The sequence below is a fragment of the Pygoscelis adeliae genome, unplaced genomic scaffold (genome assembly GCF_000699105.1).
Source record: "Pygoscelis adeliae isolate BGI_AS28 unplaced genomic scaffold, ASM69910v1 Scaffold84, whole genome shotgun sequence".
NCBI classification, from domain to species: Eukaryota; Metazoa; Chordata; class Aves; order Sphenisciformes; family Spheniscidae; genus Pygoscelis; species Pygoscelis adeliae.
In genome coordinates, this window is record NW_008824754.1 from 2210496 (window position 1) to 2228664 (window position 18169).

The following is an 18169-nucleotide window of genomic DNA, read 5'->3' on the forward strand; positions in this document are numbered from 1 at the left end:
GTTCTCCTCATCCTTACCTTAGCTCTGGCTGCTGACGGTTGGAGGGCCAGTTGGATTAGTTAGCTGATCAGACAGCAAGCTAATTTTATTTATTTATTTTTTTTAAAAATTAGCTTTTAGTTGAAACAAATATGTGTAGGAAAGAGCAGGAGGGAGAGGTGGGACTTTCTCTTCTAGTGGCAGTGTTGGCTTATTGCAGAACTGTGCTGTGCCTGATGCTGCTGAGGGTGTACAGAAGTCTCTCAGAACGGCTAGATTCTTGGTATAGCTAAGCATAATGTTTTTACACAAACAACCTCTTCCTTCAGTACTTCAGAAGTACTTATTTCATCTATGTCAAAGATGTTTTCTAGGGAAAGCGACCACTTTATCTTTAGACGTTTTCTTAAGAGCAGCTACCAGTATTCTGAAGAAACTTCACTAGATCACAGTTCACCTCTCTCCCTCTTGGATTAGTCCTCATGTGACTCATGTTCTGTTTCTGGGGAGGAATGCTATTATGTTAGTAATAGATTTAAATATGTGAATCTAAATAACACCAAGTCCTAGGAGATCTTCTGTTCTTATGGAGGAGAAGAAGGTAAAGTGAAAAGGCCAAGTGCTGCAAAATTAGTTGAGTTTATACAGCAGTTAATGATGTTCTTATTACATTCTATATAATTTGAACGTTTTCAGGATGATGCTGTTAGTATTGAAAGCGGTACTAACACCGAACGCCCTGATACACCAACAAACACTCCTAATGCACCGGGAAGAAAAAGCTGGGGGAAAGGAAAATGGAAGTCAAAGAAGTGCAAATATTCCTTCAAATGTGTAAATAGCCTAAAGGTAAGTATGTGTAAGCTTCAACATGGGAATGCTGGGTACCACTTGCTGGCAGTCATGTTAATGTTGACTGTGAGACAGTGTCAGGATAGATATTTTTAAATATCTGTATACAATTATGTTCCGTGCTCATTTGAAGAAAGTACCTTTCTTACGTGGAATAGCTGAAGTTTTGAAGAAAAAGGGTACTGAGAAGTAGGAAACAGTAGGTAGTGCTGCAATTAACCCAATTTTTGTGCGGGGTTGCAAAGTTATGTGTGATATGTTATAATTATGTATTTCATTGAAGCTGTAGTTGCTTGAGATAAAGATAAGAAACTGGATAAACAAATTCAAATAAAACAAAACCTGTGACAACTTGATGCAAAGCACAGAACCTGTACAGATTTTTCTACCTGTTGAAATGTATTTAAAAAAAAAACAACAAAGCAACAACAACCCAACAATCTTGGAGTAGCTTTTTCCTCACGCTTATCAGATCAGATATTTTCTGTCCTCTGGCAATTGTCATAAATGCTATATAGTGCAACTTGGTTAATTTATCATAAGCATTGTGATTATGTGTTCACACCTGATCTAGGTCATATTTATCTTCCCGCATAACACCTGATGGTATTAAGGGATGTGGATTCATGGTCTTTACTCCCTGTTCTTGTGTTTTAGGGTATTACTGTTTTCTTCTGCACTGGTGACAGACTATGGTGAACTGAATGAATTTTTTCTTTGATTCTTTTACACTGTCAGGATGTTTTTCTTTCATTCCCCAGCCTTGTGTGGGATATTTATGTGGCAAAAGCTGTAAATGTGCCATCTGATTTGATTTTTATAAGATTTCTAAATAAAGGAAAGATTTCGTCTGGAGCAAGATGGGAGTTTTGTTCAACTTCATATTTAGCTAACAGGAGGATGCGTGCAGCTCCATAGTGGGTATTTTCTGCAGAATGGCTTTAAGAGGTTTTTGTCATTTCCCCACACTTCGCTGCTGAGCTGTGCTGATGTAGCTGTTTCTGAACTTTGGCTTCAGACTGCCTCACTGAAATGCTGCGGTAGCTGAGCGGGAGGGGATGAGAGGTTTGGAGCATGGAAACCTCATAAAGGAGCTTTGCCACTGGAAAATTGTGATATGAAGTTATACTGACAAAAGTATCTGGGAAACAAGTTGATCTTAATGTGTTTTTTGAAGTATAAAAATTATCTCCAGTCCTTTCAGGGTATAGGAGGAAGGGAGGCTCTTTCATTTTCACCTCAGTAGGCAGCTGTTTCTGCGATTCGCATGAATCGCCCCCGCAGATAGTGCTTTTTGTGGCTTCAAGTCATGCTTCAGACACAGGCGCAGGCCTTTCAGCACCCAAACATTTAACAAGTTCTGAGTTTTGCTAAGCATATTTGTTTTCTGTCTGCAGACCAAATATTCCAAAGGGGGTAGTACTTTTCAAGTGCTTTCTGGGAAAACGGAACAAGTTCTCACCCCAACTTCAACCCAGGCCCCACTATAGGGTGACCCTATGAAGTTAAGCAATCCCTGACTTCTGTGGATTTGGATCAGGGCCTGGGACCAAATTCCTGTGCAAGTGGAATCAAGCTGTTTGGGAGTAAATGTAGTGTTTCAGCAAAGTGGGATATTTTTATTATCTGTTCTTCCCCATTTCTCTTTGAGCTGAAATTAATGCTAATAATAATAAATGTGCATGTTAATATAAAGACTAGGTAGCAGCCAAATTTGATAACTCCTTTTTACTTCATGTTTGAGGAAGCCTCTTTTCTTTTTCCTGTTCCTCCATACTAATTTTGCAGATACTGTGGAGATAAACTCTAACGATTGAATGTTGTATATGGATTCAGGAAGACACTTGTGACTCTTTGGATATCACATCATATATCCCATAGTTTATGTGTCTTTGAACTATGCTGTAAGGTGCATGTACTGAAAATAATGAAAAGTCAACATGATTTAAAGACATGGAAATTAATTTTGATGGTCTTTAGGGATGTATAAATTATGTGTTTTTCCACTTTCCTTCTCTTGCTTTTCCCTCTTATTTTGCTTTTTACTTTTTTTCTTGGGGAAACAGAAATATGGCCATTACCGTCTGCTTTGAATGTTAAATGGTTATGATTCAGCCTGAAAAACTTAGTGCTTGCTAAATATGCTTTTAAAACACTACTGTGGAAGTTATTTTGGGTGAAATTTAAGCATCAGGAAAACAAAAATATAACTTGGAAAATGACAGGAAATAAAAAACTGCCCCTTTTTCTTTTTTTGCTTTTTGCAGTACTAAGTTACTGTAGGGTGTACTGAAAAATCTTTGCTCTCTGTGGGCTGAATGGAAATGTAGTTTATAAATGAGCATATACAGCTAACAGATGCACATCCTCACATACATCCATACATGTTTTGCTTATAGATCTTCCAGCAAAGAACTGTGTGTATTCTGCTTTGATGTGCTCCCTTTAAAACAATGCTATTATTTGCCCTGCCCTTTGCTCTTGCTTAGGGAGTGGCTCAGTGGTTGTTAGCAGTTCAGTGTTTTCTCTCGGCTTCTACTTGCTGTCCCCTGAGCTGGGAATCAGTAACCAGCCACATGGGGGATTCTAGCTTGTTGATGTGTAAAGGAGAGGTAACTAAAACCACTGCCAATAATGGCTTGCTTCCACTTCTGGGAACTGGAAATGCATGTGTTGGTTCCTCGCTGGCAGTGTGGGTGACAGCATATTCAAATGTGTTCATGTAGTTGCAGGTGATTATTTTTTGTGTTGGCATAGTATTTACTTCACTGCCTTCAGTCTAAAAACAGGTCTAGTCTTATTATCTGACTGAACCTGAGTTGGCGTTGAGTGACTAAGGGCAGAACTAACCACTGATTATTTATTGATTTGTTTTTGTAACAACTGTAGGTCTATTTTCTCCTCCGCCTTCTTTCTCTGGTGCATGAAGAACCTGAGTACTTTGGGTTTTGTGCCCTTTATTCATGCCAGGGTCAAGATGTCATTTCACAATCCTACTTTTGGACCAGCATCTGAGTCACTCTTCTGTCTGTACAAAGCAGTGGTCAGATTTGTGTGACATACATCTCAGGATAACCATAATGTGCAGCACCTAAAAGTGTAATGTTTTTAAAAACCTGCTTCATTGTTTAGCACTTGGGACAAAAATTGGAGCGGACAAGTATTATCAAAATAGCTGTGTGCTGTCTCTGACCAGTGAGGATGATGGTAGTTTAAATGAGTTGAGCATAACTTCTTCAGATATCCTAGTGACTTCTTGCAAGAGCCTCTGCCTGACTCCTTCATCCATTAAACACCAGAAAAACTGCGATATGTACGGTCAGGCTCTTGGAGGTTGTAGCACTCGATGTGAGGAATGTAATGCGGATGATGTAAGTAGTCTAAAGACATTTGTCTCAGAGTAATTTTTCCAGGGAAATAGGTTGTCTTTGGAAAAGCTTACTAAATACTTTAGATATGTACTCAAATACAGAAATATAGAAACAGTATAGTCCTCTGTTTTATCTCTCTACTTACTACGTATCACCCTAGTCTGGGTCCTACCTAGAAAATCACAAACTTATCACAACTTAGGCTAGCAAAATATTGTATCTTGAGGGAGAAAAACATCTTCCTCTTCACTTTTCTCATTTCACTAAATTTATCAGAAACAGTGCACATGACAGAGAACAAGGTTATTCCAGAAAAACAAGCACAAAACCTGCTAATATATCTCTGTAATAAAGCAGTAAGAATCCGTGCATTTTACCTGTGTTATCTTCATGCAGTATGTCAAAAGCCCTCAGTATTCACCAGCATGGACTCTTTCACACAGAAATTCAAAACCAACTAATTATTAGTGGAAATTTTTTTTAAGTATTCTGTATTTGAACTCTCAGCCATTCTCTTCAAGATTTAAATACACTCAAAAAATAAGCCTAGAAAGTAAAATTCATTACTTTATTGGACACTAAAAATCATGGCGTTGCATATGCAATTCTATGGCGTACAGTTTTCCTCATTCTTCATCTCTAATTAAACCGTAATGCTTTATAGATGCTGAATACCCGCTTTTTCCTTCTGTCGTGGGGTCACTAATAACCTTGCTTCTTTTCCCTTTGCTAATATCCCATATCCCTCATCACATAAAGCCACTAGTCTGTTCTTTCATGTTATGATGGGTAATACTTCAAGTTAAACTTTGAACAATTCTCTTTAATCTGTATGCAGCTTTGAAAGTTGTTACCGCTCTTTAAGAGTTGCAGGAGGGCCTTCATCTCTGAAAGATTTTCTCCTTTCTCTTTCTAGCTCTTCTAGCCATGTCTGTTAATAACAGATACTGCCTTTCTCAGTAAATAATGCTATTTTAAATTCTTCCAGACATCCTTACTTTTCTTTTTTTGAGTAGTGTTGGACTCTCTGCCCACACCCCCTCCTCAAATTTATTCTTTGGTTCTTGGATAGGCCAGAGCTGCCAGGGCTAATATTTCTCGTGTTGTCTCTGAAGCACTGCCATTTGAAGGCTGCTTAACAGCCGTCATGAGACACTTCCTTCCTGCCTGCACTGTCCCAGACAGTCCCCTGTGGGGAGGCACTTTAATGAACATTATTCTTACTGAAAACATCCTGTCAGGACAGGCCAAAATACTGTTATCAATTATTAACAAGCACCGCCATATTCATCACAATTCATAAACATATCTGCTTCTCTTTTTTCCTCTATTAAACTGATGTAAGCTGTATAAAAATAATACTTGGCATTTCGCTGGTAACTGTTTGTGAAGGCGATCTGAAAACACTTCGTAGACATGAACTTTGCAGCAGCATTGTAACATGCTGGAGTGAGTTTGTCATGTCTGCGATAGCGTTGCAAGACTTAACTGTGCTGTAATAGTTGAATGTGGGCCTTCTCCACCCTTACACCAGTATAATTCTTCTCTGTCCTAATAATTCTTCTCTGTGAAGTTGTAAATCTTGTGTGGAAGTAATTATGACAGTATAAAATGCATATAGACGTGGCCTTAGATGCAGAGGTTGCCATGTTGAAAATGGCAAAACAAAGTAGTAGAGCTGCAAATATAACTCAGGAGTTCTGCCAGCTTCTGTCCGTAACTGTGAGACAACCTTTCTTCCCCTTCACTTTTTAAAAGCTTGGGGGGGTGGGGAAGAAAGAGGTGGGGGGCGGAATATTCCTTAAACCTCCCTTAAGACAGCCAAGTTAAAATGTGATGTTATAAAACTGTTCTTTTTAACTGTTTACTATCTGAAATTATACTGGATGTGAACCCAGTAGTTTGAGGAGGAAAACATATCAATTAAACTGTTTTCCACCACAGCTGAATTTCACAGAAATAATAGGCCTGTGGGTTTTATTTTTTTGTCTCTAATCTTACTTTACATCTACAGGAGGACCATGGTCAGCCTTTGTTTGGAGTCCAGTTTAACTGGCACAGTAAAGAAGGTGATCCTCTTGTTTTTGCCACTGTAGGCAGCAACAGAGTGAGTAATCTGTTTTCAACCATAAGCTCTTCCCTGTGGTTCCGCTTGCATTCTTTTTTTCAACCAGTCCCTTTACCTGTGTTTAGTACGGACACAGGATGCATCATACAGAAAGCTTTATTTCTGAGGTACGTAGCATCTGTTACCTGGGAGAGTTGCATCCTCTGGATTGTTTTATGAAGTCATGTGTTAGCTATTTGGGAATTAGCCTATATAGTAAAGAAAAAAATGCTTCAGTAATATAAACATGGGATAAGGAAGAGAGGCATATAAATGTACCTTCGCACTAAAATTACTCGTCATAGATGTTATTGTTTCCAAAAGGTCATATGCTCTAAAATGGGATGGGAAGTGTCTGCAATGATGCCAGGCAGCTCAGTAGCTAAATTAATGGCCTGTGTGGAGTGAATTTATAGGCTTTTTCTCAACAAGGATCTATGTCATTTCAGTCTTGAAAATAACTCCTGAAGTGCATTCTGTGCAAGCGTTGTTTAAGAAGCCTTTCACTTCCAGGTTTGTTCCACCTGGCAGTTACCAAAAGTACTAAACTAAGATTAAACAAGGTATCAGTGGCTCATTAAAAGACCAAATCATGTTAGAGGTGGCTGCAGTAACTAATTCCAACTAAATTTTAATCTTACTAAGACAATTCAAATAATAGATTTTAATACGGGGGAAGGACTGCTGACAAGTCCTGGAGTGGTGCTTTACTGAGACCACTGTGAGTGTTCTTTTATCAAACCATTTCCACCTGTTGGAAGCAAACATATGATGGATGAGATCTAAACCACAAAGGCACAGTACGTCCCCCCCATCAGGAAGTCAGTACACAGGTGCATGTGATTTCCTTTTGAAATAGTACAAGTAAGCAGCAATCTCTCCCACTTTTTTTTTTTCCTCCAGGTTACTTTATATGAATGTCATTCCCAAGGAGAAATCCGTCTGTTGCAGTCGTATGTGGATGCTGATGTATCCTTTCAAGTTAAAAAGCCACTTGTTTGCTTCCTCTATCAAAAATGAAGAGGCTTTGTGCGAAAAAGCATACGAAGGTTTTGTCTGTGATTTAATACTTGCTCATGTGGCACATTCCTTATGTTAGGTCCAAGTCTTACCTCTTTCCCACATCCTAGAGTCCCTCCTGTTGAAAAACTATTAAAAATGCAGTCTCATGGAACACGCTGTATTAAAATATTTGAAAACTGATTCTCCATCAGTTTAATCTTCCCAACACTTAATATTTGTGTAATGTTTCACATTTGCTGCTTTACAGTAGTCTCAGCTTCCCTGTGAATTGGAACTGGGTTTAAAGCCAAAGAATTATGTTTCATGCTCTGAAGTGGTAATAACTTGTGTTGATCATTTGCAGTACACAAGTCAATAACTTGTGAACTCAGTCTTGATTCGTCCTCATTTTATTCCCAGTCTTCGGATGTTTTGGAGAAAGAGGTTGAAAAGTGATGCCAAAAGAGAGAAGGTGTTCCTTGTATGTTATGGAACAGAAGTGAGGAAACTGGCATCTATAGAAAAGGTGATGTTGCTTATATTTGCAGATGTATAATCAAATATATATCTTTTTCTTATTGGGTCCAGTAGAGACTCCTGGGCACTTGCATAAAATAGCAACAAGTTTACTTAAAAAAAATCCTGTTGTTTAAAAAAACAAACAAACAAATCTCCTGTTTCTTCTGTGTTCCTTAACGTAAGATGTTGTAGGCAGATGAAAATTTCTATACCTGTGCGTGGACATACGATAGCAATACAAGCCATCCTCTTCTGGCTGTGGCAGGGTCCAGGGGTATCATTAGGATAATTAATCCTATTACAATGCAGTGCATAAAGGTGAGTGCTCAGAACTTGGAGATACAGCTTGTGTTTCAGTCAGGCATGAAACGTATGTCTTCTAAATACATGTAAACATGAGGGGAAATGATAACTTGGTCTCTGAATTCTATCCCAGCACTACGTGGGCCATGGAAATGCAATCAATGAACTGAAATTCCATCCAAGAGATCCAAATCTCCTTTTATCTGTAAGCAAAGGTGAGGAAAAAAACCTCTTTTGTTTTTGTATAAATCAGGATACTTTGGATTGGATTTTGGTCTTGAAAGGGCCAAAACCTCCATGAATTTTTTATGAATGGCACTGAACAAGTTTACCTTGAAAGTCGAGAGCAAATCTTGCTCTTTTATGGCTATATATCTTGTACGTATTAAATCCATGGCCTACAATAAACATAACTCCACCTGTGGTGCAAAGGGATTGTGAACAGTACTGCTTTTAGGAAAGAAGAAACAGGAGCATTGGGGCGCTTTCCTTCCGAACAGTTGAGTTACATTTTCTTCAGTTGTTGAATCATGTTGCCATCTAGTGGGGATGTCTTAAAGTCGCAGACAGCGTTCGCCACCGTGCTCATGGGGAAAACTTCGATTCTCTGTCGCTCAGGAGCAGCTCTGACTTTAATTGGACTTTGTGTAAAAAGTATGTTAGTGCAAGGAGAAGCGAGTTTTTGGTATGGTCTCTTATGGGCTTGTCCAGAATGTCTAAACAGTCACAACTTCCTAATCTTGACTGTTTTGTTAAGTAAGGGAATACTTGATCTGCTGCAAGAGCAAGCCTTCAGGAATGCTACAGTTGGACATGTTCACATAAGGGGACTTTGGACTTCAGCGAATTTGGTATTACTGATGAAGCTACACAAGAATAGGAGTTGGGAACCTCTCTGGTTCTTGCAACTGTCAAGTTTGTGCTGTGGGTCTGTTAACATTGAATTTCTTGAGTTCTGTATATTTTTTAGGTTCTCTTTTTAGTAACATTTTGACATCAGCCATAGTACAAGTTCTAATGTACAGTGTCTGGACCAGGTACTATCTCCGAGAGGGCATGAGGCAGGAGAATACTGGAGTCTCAGAACTGCTTGGCTGAGAGATGAGTAGAAAAAAAGGAGAATATTTGGGACTGTGTGGCCTTCCAGCTGATGTTGCTGTAATTCAGTGCAGTGTACTTGCAGAATCCGAAAGGGAAATACAGTAGAGGTCCCCATTTCCAAATGGGAAATACAGTAGAGGTTCTTCATTAGAAATGGTTAAAACTTTCTTTAAACAAGTGGCTTAGTTCGATTGACTTTGGAGTACATATTGTTTATAGAAATAGTTTCTCCCATCGCTAAAGTCTGTGGTTCATAAAAGAATAATATTTTAAAGATTAAAAAACCGGAAAATCAAAGCTTCTGTGAATGCTGATGTAAGAATAGCTGAAAGGAGTTCTAGCATTTTTTGATATATACAATTATTTTTGAGAGAAGACTGAATAAAAGCATACTTGTCCGAGATCAGACTCTTCTTTGCTTTTCGGATGATCTAAAGATCGAAGTATATTTTTGTTAGAAGCTGTCCCTAGGGGAGGGGGGTGGGCACACTTTCTCAGTTACAGAATTACTCTAACAATAGTTTAGTTGTAATAGCAATTTTAGTTAACTTAGTTCCGTTGTTTCTTACAAGTGAAGAAGAATTAAGTGCCTTTTTGATGTTTACATGAACACCTGTTATTGAAAGTAGTTAAGCTGAAATATATTATTCATATGTACATATAAAAAGCAGCATGTAATTTTATTTGTTCTTTATAGATCATGCATTGAGACTGTGGAACATCCAGACAGACACGCTGGTTGCAATATTTGGAGGAGTAGAAGGGCACAGGGATGAGGTGTTAAGTGCAGTAAGTGGAAGACTGTGGGGCAGTGATTTAGGTTTACAAAGGGTAGTAAGCCTACAATATGCAACTTTTTATCCTCTTGTGCACTGTTTTGATATTATACCTACTTAAAAAAGCCCTGAAGTGCATAAATACTGTTTTAAGGGGATAGACAAGTTTAAATCTAAGGTGGTTTGATCTGGCCACCTCTCAATATACAGGACAGGTGTTCACTTTCTGTGTCTTTCAGTAGCTAGTTTTCTCACAGTGCAGCCTAGAAGTAAACAAAATAGAGCTCAGTGGGGCTAGAAAGAGTAAAAAGTTTTCATGATGGTCCCACTTTTGAAGTTCTTGAGGTCTTACCAAGCCAAAGCAGCAAGAACAAATAAGCCTTGAGAGACATGGTAGTGAAGGAAAGAAGTTATTTCAGGTGAGTTATGCTGCTTTTCAGTGGCTGTGAACAGACACTGGTACCCAGCAAACATCAACTAGAGTAGTTGACTTTTAATACGCTGCTCTTAAGAACTGTTTCCATTCCTGTTGTGTGACCTGAAAGGTGAGGGGTGCATCTATATGAAACCTGACACTGTGTTATTCTCTTGTGGTTCTAAATAGTCATCACCCATGTCGTAGCCCTGGAATTCCGCCAGAGTTGCTCCATAAAACGAAACCTAGGGAATTCACTGAGGGGGGAGTACTAGCAGTAGATTCATTGTCTGTCAGTGCTGTTGAATATGCCTCTCTTTCTTGAGAGAGAGTAAATATAATTATTAAGATACTGTGCTTGTTTGCAGTGAGCAGGATTAAGTTATTAGTATTTTTCTATTTGAAATACACAGCTTTATTGCATTCTCTAAGCCAAAAATGCTGTTTTGATGGAATAAAATCTGAGTTGATATAATGCGGCTTAGGCTGGGGGTCCTCAAAATTATTTCATATACATAGGATTATGATCTTCTTGGTGAAAAAATCATGTCCTGTGGGATGGATCACTCTCTAAAACTCTGGAGAATTAATTCCAAGAGAATGATAAATGCCATCAAAGAGTCTTATGAGTACAACCCAAATAAAACCAACAGGTACGTAGTCTTCCTCTTCTTGGCTGTCTGTGCAAAACATGAATATTCTCATCAATGGCCCAGGTTAATTCCTATCCAAATTGGGAGTTCTTGAGGATAGTGAGTGACCTGGGGTTCGTGCTGGACACGGAATCTCCCTAGAAGATGTGTCTTATTGATGTTTGCTTCAGTAGAATTTTATTGAATTCAGATTTAAAGTCCTGACACACTTATTTTTAAATATCTTAATTGTTTCTTATCTGCTTGACTAGAAAATGTCTGGAATTATTCTCTCTCTCATTTTTAATTAAAGCTTGTATTTCACTGTGTTTCAAGATGTCAATGGCTTTTCTTTCTCTCACCTCAAAATTTCTAGGAAGAAATTAAATATAGCAAATAGTTTTATATTGGGTAGTTATTACTAATTATTGTATCTGTTATCTGACTTTGGGGTGGGGAAAAAACTGTTTCTGCAGTAATAACCTTAATTTTCATAATTCTCTGATCTGACCTCAGATATGAGCAAATTGTCAAGTAAACATTACAATTAGGTACGTGATAGATAAATCCTCCTTTATGAAGTTCATCAACTTTTTAGTCTTAACTTCCAGTTAAACTATTGAGAGAATTGAAGAGTCTAAAACACGCTGAACATGTTAAGCAATGAGTCTAACTGTGAAAATACTCTTGCTTTTTTTGGTAATGTTACCAAATATTAAATGATGCTTTTTTTAGCGTGCTTTTTTTTAAATTAAGTTGGTTTTTTTTTGTAGTGTGCATTTCTATTTAACAATTTAGATGTTGCAGAAGCAGCATCAGGAAAACTGAGCTTTAATTAGTTCTTGAAGTATCTGGCAATGGAAGCTGTATTCAGCATCTGAAGGAGTGGTTTTGTTTAGCAGTGTCTCTGCACGGTCTTGTACAGTGGGAAACGCTATTTCATTAGGAATGAGGATGAAAACAGGGACTGTTCCCATTATTTAAAAAAAACCCCAACAAACAACAAAACAACATACAAAATCGACTTTGTTATAGAACTGTTAAAACAACAAAAAAGACAGGCTTGTCCTTTTAACATTGAGGTATCTTAAAACTGGCCATTAAAAATTAGACTAGTGCTTCTGTGTTTCTCTGAACCTCACTTGGCAATTTTCTCCATAGGCCTTTTATTTCCCAGAAAATTCACTTTCCTGACTTTTCTACGAGAGACATACATAGAAACTATGTTGACTGTGTACGATGGTTGGGAGATCTAATTCTTTCCAAGGTAAAGTGGCAGCTTTTTCAGCTGTATTACTCATATTTGCTTTTGAGGGTCTTAAACAGTGGAAGTTTTACTAGAATTTGGGTTGTAGGTTAACTTAGTATGCTAGGTCAAATGATTTTATGCAGTGTATTATGAATTTTGTCAGTTGTCAGGATGTATGGATAAGCAGCTTGTACTTAAAAAGTAAAATTATTACTACAATTACTACTACATATTACCTCTGCTAAAAGTACAGGGATTAGTAGAGAATACAGAAAGAGAATATATAGGTACTGATAAGGGGTCTTGCCGCTAAAGGCAGAAATGAGGGTTCCCATAATGAACTAACTTTGATTTGTGTTTGTTGTGTCCTCCACCATCATTTACTTGCAGATACTAAACTAGGCAGTCTTATTGCCTCTTTCCCAGAAACTGTTACATGCACAGTCCTGTTGGTTGAAGGGGTTGGGTGAACAATCCTCAAGTCTAGGTCAGTTTAAACTGCTCATGAAAGTGTGTTTGAGCATATCTGGTTGACTTCCTCTGAAGTGGGTGAGGGAGGGCTCCCGCAGTCCTGTTACCTGGCAAAGCTGTGAGGGCAGCAGGCTCCTAGCAATGGGTGGTGACATATTATTGGTGATGTGGCTGTGATCTAAGGACAGAGGTGAGATTTTCAGTTTTATGGTTATTTTTAATGTAGTTGGGGAAGCTGTGAGATGAAATGTTTGGTTATAATTATAGTTAGACTGAATGTGCAGTATAAATTGTAAATATAGGTGATTTTCTTTTTTTTCCCCCCACTGCTTCCCCCCAGTCTTGTGAAAATGCCATTGTGTGCTGGAAACCTGGCAAAATGGAAGATGATATAGATAAAATCAAGCCCAGTGAGTCAAATGTGACCATACTTGGGAGATTTGATTACAGCCAGTGTGATATATGGTACATGAGGTTTTCAATGGATTTCTGGCAAAAGGTATGTGTGAGCTTTGACTTTGCTGTATTTGAAGGTGTGTAGCTTTTCATTGATTCCATATTTAAGGACATGGGAAGTCTTGGCTCACGTGATGTGATGTTTGAGAAGCAGAATGATTTACTGCAAGGGGCTTTATATGAAACTGGAGGAGGTCCAGAATTTTCATTCTGGGTACTGCCTGATGGAAAAAGTTCCACCAAAGATATATTTATTTTCCACTAAAGATATGTTATGGGGTATCTTCCTCCCCCATCTGCAGGGGTGGATAATAAAGTTGGAGAAAGGAGGCAAATTTTTATAGCATTTCTAGCCCCTCCAACAAACTCATTAAGTCATTCAGGTTCAAACATTCACACGCAATTTATCAGCTATAGAGCCTTTTATAAAGATATTCCGTCTTCCATTCTTTGAGATAGTATTTTAAAACTTCTATATCCTCTGCTTTCCTTCGAAGATGCTTGCTCTCGGCAATCAGGTTGGCAAACTTTATGTTTGGGATTTAGAAATAGAGGATCCTCATAAAGCCAAGTGAGTACTTAACTTTTTTAAATTTTATTGTTGTTAAGACAGGGAGTTGGGGTACTTTCCTTTTTCCTTTACTGATAACTACAGAAATTCTTTAACGGTAGTAGTCACTTTCCATTTTAACTACTAAGTACATAGACATTCTGAGCCCCTGAAGGTTAACATTTATTATTTTTTACTGATTTATTATTTATATTACAGCAGTGCCAAGAGGCCCCAGTCAGATTGTGCTGGGCATCGTATGTCAATACAGTAAAAGGCAATTTGTTCCTCAAAGAGCTTACAAACTAATTAGGTGGAAAATTTACAAAGCAATTAAGAGAAGATGTGCTAGGTGGGCTCATGGCAAAGGAGAAATAGGTCAAAGGACTAGAGTAATGAGAGTATAAAGGTTAGCTATGAGCATAATGTGGAGAAAACAGTATGGCTTTCCAATTCCTCACCTGTGTGGCCAGGAAATTTTACAGCATGTCTTTTTAATATATGTATAACTATACAAATACATATAAAATTTTTATTATTATATATATATAAAATAATATGTAAATTATGTGTATAAAATGTATATACAATATGTATACAAATAATATATGATTATATTTGTATATACACTATATAATAAATTATAATTATATATTTGATATAAAAATATAATCTATATAAATACGTGTGTGTGTGTACATATATATACATAAACATATGAAGTTCCTGAAAATGCTGCAGTCGTTAATCACCCAATTACAGTATTTTATTCCTAACCACTGGGAAAGAACATTGACGATGAAGTCCTAAATAATGTGATTCAATAAGTCAGTGTTTCAGTGAAAATTGGGTGGATGAGAAATGGCAGTGGGTGAACAGGAAACTACTGCTTTCCCAAGACCATGTTTGGAATACAAAATACACCATGAAGGGCATAATCCTGTTGTCCTTCAGTTCCTCCTAGGTCACATAAGTAAGAGGCTGGTGAAACAGCGCTCCATAATGTAGTAGCAAGTCCCGATTTAACATTGCAGCTGAATAATTTTCTTTTATTTATAGGTGTACGACTCTTACTCATCCTAAATGTGTCGCTGCCATTCGACAAACCAGTTTTAGCAGGGATAGTAGTATCCTTATAGCTGTGTGTGATGATGCCAGTATCTGGCGCTGGGACAGACTACGATAAATTACTTTTTCTTAATTCAAAGTAGAAAATATATTTTCAAATTATAATATAGTCTGTTAACTTGCTAGTACGGTAGATGCATTTAGTGTAGACTTTCTCGAAGGTTCGGCAGGCTGGAGCTGAACTTAGTGATGTTTACATTCTGTGTATTGTTCTGCTTGAAATTGCTGCTTTTAATAAAAAGAAGTATTTTTGTAAAGTTTTCTGAATTGTCCATTTTAATTATTTCCCACAGTGAGTTTTCACTTACGGCCTATGAAATTGCTAATTTGTGTACCGCTATCACATAAATACATAGTCACTTGCTAGAAATGTGGTATGTCTATGCTTGCAGCTGTATTTGTGCCTTTGTGACTGAAAAACCTAATGAAGCTGTTGAATATTATCCAGGGACCACACAAGGAAATACTACACTTAGGAATATAGTAGAAATAAATGTTAAATCACTGCTAAAAATATTTTGAACTCGTTCCTTTAGTTACACATTGAAATTGATTAAGTTTTAAATAATCTTAACTCGGGATGTGCTTTTTACCATTTCTGTTACTGACTAGGGGAAAAAAACTTTACTAGCTCTTTTTTTGGTGGATCGCATTGCTCTACTGTTTGGATTCTGGCTGTTTAGTTACTGCGATTATCTTAAATCAAAGTTAGTTATTGGAAATATATTTTAATTGCCTCTAATGTCAGTATCCCCAAATAGCCTCATCAATGTTTTAACTTGCCCTAGGAATAATGAATTCTAAAATCAATACTATTTCATATGGGTTTAAAATATGTACAATTAATAAAAATGAAAGGGGGGAAATGGATAAGATGGCAGACATCATTAACAGTGATAATCTGTGTTCAAAACACTTGTGTATATCTTGTCAGGGTATAGTTGAGATGTTAGTGTTTGTATTCTGGAAGTGGTCCGAGGCATTGCACAATAGCTGTGTGTACCTAAATGAGGAAGAAGGTTGTTAACATTACTGAAGTTGAACCATTTACATACTTTTTTTCCCCTCCCGTGCTCTTCTTATCCTTCACCATAACACAGTACTTGAAAAGAATGTATTAGGATATTATATAAATACAAGTACACTATAATTGGCAACGTAATAGTGCTTTTTTGATCAGTAGATTAAGTTAAGTAGTCCTGTCTGCTACTGACTTCTTAAGTGCGTGTCTGACTTTTATCTTTCAGGATATTGCTTTTTCCTGTTTGTTACAGTTTGGGAAGCTTGTAAATGCTCTGTTTGGATAAACTACCTGTTCAGTTTGAAGTAATATGACTAAGCCAGTTTTGATTTGTGTCCTTGGGAGCCTGTAAAAAATGAAATCCAGAGCTGGCAAGTAGTTTACAAGTCTTACTCTATAATGTATGATTTTGTTCCCCCCCCCTTTTTTTTTTATTTTTTCTTTTTTAAATCCTTGTCCTTACTACTGGGGAGGCGCGGTAGTACCACTGTAGCACAAGTCTGTCCAAAACTAGTGTTCAGTGGAGCTGGATTCTGGACCTTCTCGCTTTCTTGCGCAAGCCAAGTGGCCAGCATGCTCATTCTCTGAAGGAGTGCCCTTGGCTGGCTGGTCATGGGGACATGATCAGGAAGCCAAGTGTAAAACCACAGAGTCCGGCAGAACCAGGTACAAGCCTGAGCGCTGGAGGGAGGAGACTGAAATACCTGCAGAGTTGAACACAAATTAGCTGAAGAGGGAGAGGAAGACAGGTGAGACTGGAGCTTGGAGGCAGTTTGTGAGCTCTAGTTCTACTGCATCTACAGAACCGCTGGCACTGTGTGAACCAGCATTTATGCCACAGTGATGGCCTGTATACCTCATAGTTCATTCTGTGGAAAGCATGTGGGGTTGGCAGAGTCTGAAAAATTGTGGCGGTGGGGATGCGGTTGGGAGAGAACTCCAAAAAGGCAGTGGGAGTGCTCAGGCTTCCTACAGGCTTCAAGGAGACTGCTTTGATAAGATGAGCTAAACTATATTGAGAACACTTGGGTTGGAGGCTGGCACCCTTTAGGCTTTGCAAGTGCTTTACAGTAGCATGCCATTAGACTAGGTCTTCTGTGTTTTCCCACATCCAGAGTTGAGAGTGAAATGGGATACTAAAGCCGTAGGGATTTTTCAGCCATGGTTGGTTTTTTGGTATGTAAGTGGTATGTTCTGGCAAATGAGTTGCTCTGTTTCTGAGAGGAAGGAAAGGAAGGGTGGTACTTGACTAGAGAGAGGAATAACACAATTAGGATCAGCTTTAACTTGTGTATTAGCTTATGAACATGCTGAAGACTGTTCTCTTTAAAATACAGACAAATGTTCCAGTAGGTTTGCTCTGAGAAACCTGGACGGAGCCGAAATCAGATTCGAAGTGTTAATGAAGGGAAGAACTAGAGAATGTGAACTTGCAAAAGTAGAGCTGGAGCAAATGGAAAAGAAGAAATTGTCCTTTATGCAGTTAACTCCATCTGTTTTTAGGATATAAAGCCAAGTCAGTATTAGAGTAAATAATATCTTGAATATAGACCACAAGGGAACAAAGTCCTTTTCCACATTCAGAGCCGTAAAGCTCAAGTAAACCTAGAGGTTGTGTATTTATTTGATTGGGGCGTTTTATTCCTAGAGTTGCCTAGTTCCAGACTAAAAAAGGGGAAAAAAAAAATCAAATTATTTTTATTGTGCATCTTCTGGAAGATACAGAGCTAGTAGAGTAATAATTTAAAGAGTTTAATATTCTCCAAAACCTTTTAACCTTTTAATATATACTTTTGTGTAACATACCTTGAGACCTCCAGTGCCTAATTTTTTCAGCAAAAGAAGTGTGGTTTGACCCTAGTATTGGAGAAACCTACCAAAAAGATCCTGAGAGCCATTAACATGTGTGTTCTTCCCCATTGGTCTGCAAGCCACCTGTAGTTCTGTTCTTTGACAAATTCTGTAATTGGCTCCTTCTGTTTCCCATCTCAGCAAAAGGCAGATGAGGGAGAGGTAAAATCAGGCTCTGCCTGGCTCCAGTTCTCCTGATTGATTGTTGTAGTACAGCCAGGAAACTCTTTCAGGAGGCTCCACGTGTTACAGCTGTCTGTTCTGTATGAACTCTGTGTGAGTATAGTAAAGTTTGAAAGTCGCCGTTTCCTTTAACAATTGCACACTGAGTATCTCTCTGAAGAGATTCATCCTTTCATAAAAAAATAAGCTGGAGAAAAGAGGCA

At 38.0% G+C, this 18169-nt stretch overlaps 1 protein-coding gene across 1 annotated transcript; it reads left to right on the top strand.

Annotated features, from left to right (window-relative positions):
* Positions 1-565: 565 nt before the first annotated feature.
* On the top strand, positions 566-15171 carry EED (embryonic ectoderm development). Its single transcript, XM_009323479.1, has 12 exons — positions 566-580; positions 676-828; positions 6217-6309; positions 7213-7278; positions 8023-8148; positions 8267-8348; positions 9932-10023; positions 10945-11078; positions 12219-12324; positions 13118-13276; positions 13731-13804; positions 14843-15171. Exons 1-12 carry the CDS (start codon positions 566-568, stop codon positions 14967-14969), a joined length of 1227 nt encoding a protein of 408 aa, XP_009321754.1. The 3' UTR covers positions 14970-15171.
* The last annotated feature ends 2998 nt before the right edge of the window (positions 15172-18169 follow it).

Excerpts from the sequence above, each read along its gene's own strand:
- EED (XM_009323479.1), top strand. Across the intron at positions 10,024-10,944 it reads GGGATGAGGTGTTAAGTGCA|GATTATGATCTTCTTGGTGA; the intron begins GTAAGTGGAAGA and ends TCATATACATAG. Across the intron at positions 13,277-13,730 it reads CAATGGATTTCTGGCAAAAG|ATGCTTGCTCTCGGCAATCA; the intron begins GTATGTGTGAGC and ends TTTCCTTCGAAG.